This window comes from Vigna radiata, chromosome 7 (genome assembly GCF_000741045.1).
Source record: "Vigna radiata var. radiata cultivar VC1973A chromosome 7, Vradiata_ver6, whole genome shotgun sequence".
Lineage (NCBI taxonomy): Eukaryota > Viridiplantae > Streptophyta > Magnoliopsida > Fabales > Fabaceae > Vigna > Vigna radiata.
The window spans coordinates 14,734,028-14,744,869 of NC_028357.1; the positions used below are offsets into that span (position 1 = coordinate 14,734,028).

The 10,842-nt window shown below is 34.7% G+C and overlaps 1 protein-coding gene across 1 annotated transcript; it reads right to left on the reverse strand.

The window, feature by feature from the left end:
- Positions 1–6,540: 6,540 nt before the first annotated feature.
- Positions 6,541–8,287, reverse strand: LOC106766683 (geraniol 8-hydroxylase). Its single transcript, XM_014651394.2, has 2 exons — positions 7,358–8,287; positions 6,541–7,286 (listed from the first exon to the last, which is right to left on the reverse strand). Exons 1-2 carry the CDS (start codon positions 8,249–8,251, stop codon positions 6,681–6,683), a joined length of 1,500 nt encoding a protein of 499 aa, XP_014506880.1. The 5' UTR covers positions 8,252–8,287; the 3' UTR covers positions 6,541–6,680.
- Positions 8,288–10,842: the final 2,555 nt, after the last annotated feature.

Sequence of the window (10,842 nt, forward strand, 5' to 3'; positions counted from 1 at the left end):
GGTCTTGTACTAGCACTCCATTCCTTCGTAGTACTCGGTCTCTTATTGTATTCGGTCTTAATTGTGTTTGGCCTATTATGGGCCTTACTGTTAATGACCGTTTGGTTATATTTTAATGCTCGGCCTAAGACAATAGTGTTTGGCCTAAGCCAATAGTGTTCGGTCTAAGGCATAGGTGTTCGGCCTAAGCCATAAGTATTCGGTCTAAGATTCAAGTGTTTGGTTTAATTCTAGTATTCGGTCATTTTAGTGTTTGGCCTTAAAACCGTGTTCGCCTCATGCTTGAGCCTTACTCTTTAAATGACTGTTCGGTCATGTTCACATATTAGAAGTGTTCTTCCGTTCAGTCATGATCAAAGGAGGTGGTTGTTTTACTGTTTTTGTTTGATTTTACTTAAATGCGTTTATGGATGAGGAAGTATGTTGGTATTGAAGTATGGTATGATGATTATAACAAGTTGCAAAAGTATGATATGATATTTGTAATAAGGATGTGAAAGATAATTCCAAGGAGGAATGTCTCGATGAATGGTTATTAAATTTGTAAAAGTATGAAAATGGGGAACTTAGTACGTCGTTCATCCTGAAATTTTAATGGTCGCCGAGTCTCAAGTAGAGAATGATGAGGCATGTGGTGAGAATAGTAGGAGGCCTGGTCGCGTAATAACTTGGGTTTCCAGCTAACAGACTAAACTCACGTGTAGCTTGGGATTCCAGCTACAATGAGGGATGAAGGGCTAAACTCGTGTGGCAGCTTGGGTTTCCAGCTATGGTAATCCTGAGGTTTCCAGGTTACATCCCACAAGTGCACGAATAATAATAAGTTAGATGTTCATACTGGTCCGAATGGTCTAAAGTAAAGTGGTTAGTCATCATGTGTTTATATGTTTTATGTATGTGTATCTTGTGTTGTATATGTTTATTGAATTGTATGATTAACATGTTTATTAAATTACACTGACTTACCCTTATTTCCTGTCTTGTCATGTTTTTCCCGTTTGGTCGTCTTCGTCATTGCAATGATCGCCCTGTAGGTGTGAGCAGAGTGTGAAGATTCTCTGGAGCAGGTGCTGTAGGAGAGGATTGTTTCTGTTAGAGTAAGACCGTTCGGTCTTGTACTAACTTTGGTTTTAGCTTATGACCGTTCGATTTATACATCACTTGTATGACCATTCGGTTTGTTCTTATCTTTTGTATCAGCATAGGGTTTTGTAAAGTTTTAAATTTATGGTTATTTTAGGATAACTGTAAGTTAATTTTATTCCTTGTAACTGTTCTACTGTATCTTAAATGTAAAGACTCTTAAATATAGTTTTTAGTTATATTTTTTTGGATACCCACCTGGATTAGAGTTAGAAGAATCCACAAGACAAAAAAGCTTCCCACAGAAAAAGCCTACAAAGCCAAAATATCTACAAAAACCCTGTGGATCAGGACTAACCCATGGGTTTTTTTTTTTTAAAAAAAAAATGCTCATTTTGAATACAAGAAATTACAACATATTAAATTATTAATCTATCACATAAATTAAATTACAACATATTAATTATCATATTATAAAATTACAACATAAACTATATATTTATCATCGAATAGTTTATAAACAGGTTTAAAATTTTATTTATATTTATTTTTATGATTTAACTATAGTATTATTGTTAAAATAGGTTGTAAAATGAAAATAAAAAAAATGGATGTGAAAGAATAATAATGTCAAACTGATCTTGACTCTTATAAAAACTTACTTTAATATCTTATTATTATTTAATATTTTGGTGAAGTTTATTCATTGATATCAAGATTTCTTCATTTCATATTATAATTGTTATTTAATTATAATGTAACAACAACAACTCTGTTCAAACTTTGCTTACACATTCTCTGCTTTCTTGTATCTTGTAGGTGAAGAAATCGTTAATGCTTAATGCTGTCAGTACCAGTTTTTCTGTCTTTCTCTGTTACACACAAACAAATAAACACTATTATCTTCCTAAGTACCATGTGCCTTCTGTTTCTGCTGTACGGGTCTAGATCGATCCACGTCGTCTCCTTTATCAATCGTCCGCCTGGTCCTCCGGATGTTCGTCACTCGTCCTCTGTCTTCTTGTGGTGTCCGTTCGGGTACCTACTAAGGGCACTCCGACGCTCAAGTCAGTGTTCAATTTTTTATATTAAAGGTAGTGATAGAGAAAGAGTGAAATAAATGTGCATTAAATGTGTCTGCCTACCTCTTACCTTTGACTCTTATTTATAGTTTCCTTTATGGGCCCGTGATTAACAAAAACTTAATCACGGCCCAATTACTGGCCTGCTGAGGCTAATTTGGTTTTTGCCTTAACCATGCATGCTTACCATGTTAACGTCCTTGACCGGACGTCCGCTTGGCCTACTTATGCAGGCGCTTCGCAGGAATGCCCCGCTCACCCAATATATAGGTTTACGGGCTTTGGTATTTATTTTATTTTTGACGTAATGACGTACTGACCGGGCGGCTTGGTGTGACAGCTGTGCCGGTCGTCCTAGTGGTATGGTGAGCATGGAGGGTGTCGGACTACCTTTGCGGTGATGAACTCCATGTGAATTCTTCAAAGTTTCTCTTATGGGCCAGTTTGTGCCCGGCCATGACTATCAGTCATGCGGACACTCTTATGGGCCGGTTTGTGCCCGGCCATGACCATCAGTCATGCGTTGGCGGGGCTTGATGAGAATTCTTCAAAGTTTTTCTTCCAGAGGTTACCCCGGCCGCCGAGACCGAACTCCAGCATGGTGTTCTCCCAGGGTGAGGCATACTGCCCGTTCTGGTTATCCCTTCGGTCGTTTATTGGCCTCTCTTGTCAGAACGTGGATTCGTGGGCCTTGGCCGTTTGCCGGGCCGGGCCCTCTCGTGGCCGGACAAGGTCCGACCGGCTATGTAGGGTACACCTTCATATATGAACATCCTTACAAAAGGATAAAATTAATTTAAAATCATAATATATATATATATATATATATATATATATATATATATATATATATATATATATATATATATATATATAATCTTATTAAAAAGAATCTTGTATTAATGTATTTTTAAGAAGAGTGTAAAACAAATTTTTTCCAACAAATAAACAAACTTATTTTTAGCTTCCATTTAAGAGGTTTTTTAAAATGAAGTTTTTTAAGAATAGATAAGGACTGGTTTATAAACCATGAATCAAATTGACAACTTTAATGGTAGATCTGAAAGTGTGTCATGAGCTTCGAAGAAACAATCCATTGTAAGTTTATCCAACACTAAAACAAAATATATTGCTGCAACATCATGTGCCTATCAATATATTTGGGTTAAAGGAATTCTAAGTCAACTCAGTGCTGTAGAAAAGGAAGCAACTGGCAGCACAATGATATTTGTCTAAGATCCAATCTTTTCATGGTAGAAACAAACATATTATAGTAAAATTTCATTTTCTCCGATAATTGGTAAAGAAAGAAGTTGAGACTAAGTTATTGTAGCTATGAGAACCAATAGAAAAATGCATCTTTAACAAAGTTGATGATAATTTTTTTACAACCACTTATGTAACTGTTTATAATAAATTTGTTTCAAATATACAAACCAATAAAATAGTAATACACAGTATATTGTCAAAAAATTATTAAAAAAAGTTGTTAAAATACCATGATGATGCATATATACATATATAATGACAAAACCTTTAGAGATTTGGAAAGCTGCGTTACATGCTTGGAGTAATAAAGATCACTATTATAAAGATCACTCAAAGAAGCTAACTGCAAATGCATCTAGCTTAAAGGAGGAAATGTCAATCAAAGTTTTTGAATAAATCCTGATTTCTAGAACCAGTTCTCCCTTATTTTCGGTCTGTCCCATGCAGCATGGGGTGTCACCACGTGGGTTAGTATGTGTTAGTTTTTCTGTATTACGTAGGCTTATATAAGCCCTCTCTTCTCATTCGGAATAAAAAAGAGCTTTCCTTCATTTTGCTTTACATTACGTTCTATAACATATCTATGGAATATCTAATTTATAAAACAATAGCATGAGTATAATTTTTAATATTTTATTTTAGAAAAGTTTAATACATATGATTTTACTTTGAATTTACACAACAACAATTAATATTTTATCATGTTTTTAAGAATTTTTGTACTTTTTTTAATATGCATACGTCACGTTGATACATGTAGTATCCCATACACGTAGATAAATACATAAAAGTTAGAGCATTTTGGACAAAAAGAGGTCATGAACCAATTAGAAGAGAAACATGTTTATCTGTTCTCACAAATTTGATAGCTTGCTAAAGATCAACCTTCACAACATGAAAAAAATCTAGAAAAGGGTATAACATTATGGTAAATAGATTTTTACCATCCAATACTTGCTGAGGTACCTTTAATGTGCTGATAAGATTGCTTAAAACATTGGAATTAGTCCATCTCAGAAATTTTGATTGAGGCTTAATAGGGATCACAACCTTTTTACTTCATGAAGAGATTGATGTGCCTCACAAGGTATGCCAGCAAATATTGGACCATCAGTTGTTCTCTGAGCAAAACTCAGTAACAAATTACTTCCATCTATATATAATTTAGGATTGCAACCCTAATGAGGTTCATACTTCATACATTCCAAACAATGAATCCACATAAGTTCAATGCAAGAGCAAGCCCATCTATCAAGCAACATATTGCTGCAAGAAACAGGAAAAAAACATACTAATATATTGGACAAAAATTTATAAAGACAGATTACATAATCCAAAGGCAGAGTAACTACACACTAGTTGCATTGTGGGAGACAAAAAAGAGAACCAAACAAAGGAACATCTAATTCATTTAGCCACAGAATAGTAAATGAAGATGCCTAAAACCTGAAAAGGATTATTTCAGTCCGTCTTAAGCCAACAGCTTACTACCTGTTGGGAACTTTCAATCAGCAACATTAGCATATTTATGCATCTAATGTTCAAACTTCAAACTAAGGACTAATCTCTTGGGTCAGTACTAGACAACTTCAAGCATTTACTCTAAATGTTTTTAATTTGTAGTCTATGCAAATTCAATTACCAAAGGTTTAGGCAGAAGAGAAGTTTCATGAAAAAGAACTATGCAAAAAGACATATGCTTATTTATACCAGAATTTTTATGAAGTGCATGAAAGAGCTCAAGTTTTGAACACCAGGCTAGCAACAAAATCTGAACTCATAATTCATTAAGCAAAACACAAGTCACTGCTGTTAGACCTGGATAGTCTAATCTTAGTCCTCTATAATTGACAGTTTAGTCTTAATTGTCTTGTACAGTTTGGATAAGATGACCCATATGTTTTTTATCATAAAAAGTACTATTAAGATTTGATGTACTGATATTTTGATCTAAGTGTGTTAAACAAAACAAAAGATAAGCCGATAGTCAACTTATCATTAACACCAAAACTCCTACTCTTTACGAATACCTCAGATGATGCATATTGAGAAGCCTAATCAAGACATGCCGTGACACAAATTCATTTTTCAATTTGGTGGACCATTTTGAAGCAATAACAAGTTGACTCATGGAAACCAGTGTCCATTTTGACACAATAAACCTATCTTTTCTAGAATTGTATGCTTAAGCTGGTCAGATGTTTAGAATAACAGTTGCTTAATATGTAACAAGCTGAGTGCAATAATAAAAGATGTCAGTTAAAATAATACTTGTATGTGGGAAGATAAAAGAGATAGTCAAGAATGACTTTATGAACTTGTGTAAGACAGAATTGACATAAAAAAAAAAAAATACTTATGTAATCTTGTGATTTCAAACTCTAATTTTGAACCAGGAAACATCTCATTAGACCGTTTACCTATAAGTGAAAGTGTTCTAAAGATCTATTCAACCCTTTTTGGATGTTAAAAATAGTGTAACTATTTAATTCCTGAGTAATCCTATCAAAGGCATGCTAAGAGGATTTGGAAGACTTCTTTTAACCTCTCTATGCTTTCAATACGGAACTTTTGTCCGGAAAAATCCATCCTTCTTTTGTTACTCTCAGATGGCTACCTTTTTTATCACTCTCAGCTGCTACTTTGCGTAGCTCGTGAAAGATATTTCATGAAACATACATGCTAACAAATGTAAGAAAAAGTTGTGTTCATTACATACCTCAACTCACCACTCATAAGTTGATTAACTAACTGCTTTGCAGACTCATTTTGAAGATTCCCATAAGCTTGTGATGTTTTAATTGATTTGTCACCAGGGTGAAGTTAGGTATCACACTAACAGCTAACAAACATATAATGCTAATGAAAACCAACACCTTGTAGGAATTTCCAAGTCATTACAGCGAGCAGTTGCCATAGCTTATTTTTATACCAGTAGCAATCAAAATTAGTGTTAAAAATGCTGTTCTGAATCTTACTATCATCTTCCATCAAAGATTTGCGACTATCCTACGTTAACCTTGTGTTTTTTGTGACAAGTAAAATATAAGAAGAACAAGAGAGGACACATAATTACAAAGGGAAATAAGGTGAAAGAAGAGGGTTATCCTAGAATTTCAAAAATTTTAGTATAACCAAGTTAAGAAAAAGTAAAAGGGATAAAAGTAACAAGGTTTTACTACTCATTCACTTATTTTAATCCATCTGCATGCTAAAGAGAGGGTTTCAATAGTATTTTCCTAGGTATTATGCTTGGATTGGAATGACTTGGAGAGGTTGTGCCTTATGCAAGGTAATCCCATATTTCTCAGATATATCCATGTCTTGTGGCTTTTGTCCATCTTTCAGCTTCCAATTATACTTGCATAGAAGAGAGGCCAATACAATATGCACAGTTCTGGAAGCCAATGGCAATCCAGGACAGATCCTTCTTCCTGCTCCAAAGGGTATTAGTTCAAAATCTTGACCCTTAAAATCAAGGTCACTTTCCAAGAATCTTTCAGGTCTGAATTCATCTGGGTTTGTCCAAATACTTGAATCTCTACCCATGGCCCATACATTAACCAGAATTTGGGAACTTTTAGGTACCATGAAGTCACATAGTTCAACATCAACTTCTGGCTTGTGTGGCACTAACATTGGGATAGGTGGATGCAAGCGGAAAGTTTCCTTCACCACTGCTTGTAGATAAGGAAGCTTTGAGATATGTGATTCTTCTAGTTGCTCANCTTTGACAAGGACTTGGTGAAGCTCTTCCCTCACTTTTTCTAGCTTTTCTGGGTTACGAAGCAACTCAGCCATAGCCCATTCTATAGAGCTTGATGTCGTGTCTATTCCAGCCACAAATAAATCCTGACATATGAGGACAATTAGAAAAATAATATACAACATCACATAAAAATTTTACACACGCGCACACTCACCACAAACAAATGCAGAACATGAGCGCGAGTCACTTGTGAATTGTCTTCAAGCATGAGTTCCAACACGGAATCCAACACGTCCTTGCATACCTTGGCTTCATTTTCTGATGCCCTTAAACGCAATCTTTCTTCTATGAGTCCATCAAAAAACGCAATTAACTTTCCAAAGTAACCATTCATTCTTCTCCGAGCACCCTGTGGATCAAGCATGCGAAAGACTGGAAAAAAGTCAACAACATTAGGCCTTCCAGCGTCTTCCATAATGCCCCAAATGATGTTCTTGAACTCTTTAGACTTGTCAGAAGCGTAATGAGCTAAATCCATAGAGAAGAAAGTGTTTGATATGGAATTAAGCACAGTTGTGAAGGAAGCCTCACCAATATCCAAGGCTTCACCTTTCTGACATCTTTCCTTTACATAATCCATCAATTCTTGCACCTTCCTCTGTCGACAAACTTGTGTGGAATCAAGCTGCTGAGAAGAAAACACTTTGGTGGCACAAGCTCTCCTAAGGGTCCTCCAGAGTGCTGAAGGTGGCATCCACACCACTGAAAGTATGTGATGATCAAGAGCTCGAAGAGTATCTGGGATTGTCCTGTTGGAAAAGATTTGATCATGTTTTTGCAGTACTTCTTTGGCAACATGTGGAGATGAAATGACTATGGTAGTAGTGCTACCAAGCTTGAGACTCATAATAGGACCATAAATTTGAGAAAGTTTGGCAAGTGCTTGGTGAGGCCGATTTCCAAGCTCCAGGATGTTTCCTATGATGGGAAAAGGGTGAGGCCCTGGAGGGTACTTTGAGGTTTTCTTTGGTTTGAAGCTTGAGACAAGTAGATGAATGGTTACACAAACTATGGTGATTTGAAGAAGAAGAGGAAGAAGGTATTCCATTGTTTTGCTTCTCTTGTGGACACTGGAAAAGCGAATCGTAAAATTGAAGGTATATATATTAGTCAAAAGATAAATAATAATAATAATAACTTATTCTAAATAATAATAACGTACTCTAATGCTTTTGTTATAATTTAAACAATATAAAATAAAATATATTCGTTTTATTTTTACTTTTATTTATATATTAGACAATTTATTTGTAGTTATCTTACTTTGATGGTATCCTATTATCCAAAGCAATTCTTTTATGGAAACAGTAAAATCTGAATACTAGTTTTGATGATGTGACATTGTCCTAACCATAAACGACAAAACAATACTAGTGCAGCGGTTTGTTTTTTCCTATAGGTCGCGTTTTCAGAATCGCGGCATATACTGTCACGGTAAAAAGTCAGTAACTATAGGTTGCGGTTGTAACCGCGGTCAAAAGTTCTATGAATAGATCGCGATTATAGTAGGAACCGCAACCAAAACTCCTCATATTTTAAAAAAAAATTGTTGCACTATAGGCCGCGGTTCGAACCGCGGTAAAATACCCAGAAATAGACCGCGGTTCATGCCTTAACTGCAGCCCAAAGTATTTTTTTTTAAAAAAAAACGATGCACTTTCTACCGCGGTTGCTACCACAATCGTGACATATTCTCACTTTCTACCGCGGTTGTGATACAACCGCAGCATAATCTCCTGCAGTTTTTTAAAATAGCATGTCTATTTTTGTGATATCCACTACCACAAAAACCGACCTACATATCAAATACATGTTCAAATTCATTTTCAACAGATCAAACACATGTTGAAATGTATTTTAACATCAAATAAAGTACAAAGTCTAATAAAATATAATCTAATCAAATGCAATGTTTAAATCTAGTAACTAAGAACTATTATATAATCTAACTATATACTTTGCAACAACTTTCCTTATGAATGATAGTGACTTCTCAGGATCTGGTGTAGTAGTCTTAAACCTCTGCACAAGACAATTGATATTAATTAGTGTATATGAATTCTAAATTTTGGAAAAAATCAAAATTTGTTAAAGTTAAATATTACCGTTTCCCAGTTGCCACACCCGTGATCACGTTCAAATTCACTAGAGTTCTTTCACCACTATTCTTTCTGATCAAAAGTTGTTTCATCTTGGTGGGTCCTCTAGTGGATCTGGTAGGGGGAGCCTCATCCCTTGAAGAATGTGGATGATCAGCCATATATCTGTCAAAATAAATAGCAACATGAAATATTAATAAAAGACTTATGTAATATCATATAATTTAACAAAACATGTAATAGTAATCATAGGAAATATATAAAAGGAAAATCTAAGGTTTTTAGCATCTTTGGGATTCGCAAACAAACGCTTAAGTCTGGGCATTATTGGAAGGTACCANACTACTTTCAAAGCAGATCCATTTTTTTCTATCTGACCATTATCTTCACTATTTTTTTTTGACTTGTATCGTGATAACCCACATTTTGGACACTTTGTCAAAAATTCAAATTCTTTCCTATATAAAATGCAGTCATTGGGACAAGCATGTATCCTTTTATACTCCATACCCATTGGACAAAGAATTTTCTTCGCATCATAATTACGAGTGGGTAGTGTNTTTCCATCTGGCAACATTTCATTCAACAACGTCAACAATTCTGTAAAACTCTTATCAGTCCATCCATTGCTCGCCTTCAAATTCATGAGCCTTAACACAGCTGACAAACGTGTGAACTTAGTTGAACCGACATACAAAGGTGTTTCCGCATCANTCNACATCGTNTCATACACATGAGCTTTGGCAAAATTTTCTGTGCCAACATCGCGGATCATGTCCTCTAATTTGTCTTCATCCGGTNGATCTTCTTCCATGGTGGAATNNNTAACATTTTCAGTTTGNGAGTCANTCGNAAAGTGNATTTCTTCNCCGTGCCATATCCTTGTTGTATAGCATCTTAGGAAACCATCACAGATAAGATGTTCTCTAATTGGGTTGCATTCAACTTTCTCCCATTCAAACAGTTCACACAAGGACATCTAAACTTCACTTCATCATCACTTCTCCCCTCATTACGTAGCGCAAATTGTATAAATTCCTCTACACCTCTCTCCTACTCAGCACTAATACGTGGTAAATTAATCCAATTTTGAGCCATCCTAAATTTTACAAAATTACAATTATACAATTTTCTATATAAAATTACCAATTCAATCATACAATCAATTCAGTCATACAATCATACAATCATACAATTAATAAGCATTTAAATGATTAATTCAAACATTCAATCACACATAATTACATATATTCAACATACAAAAAATAATAAATTTACAAAAGAAAGTTTAATAAACACAATAATAAGAACCTCAGAACGTGAAAAAAGAGCTAACAACAGAGAAGATACGACTATCCGATTTTGAAACGCAACAATATCACAATACCTACACACAAATACAACAAAACGTAAGTCTTGTTGTATATACCTTAAAATAATCCATTCATCATATATTATCAAACTAGTAGTAATTTTTAAAATAGTAATAATGATATTTTAAAAGATAAATTACTGAAAATAATTATACTTAAGAGTTATT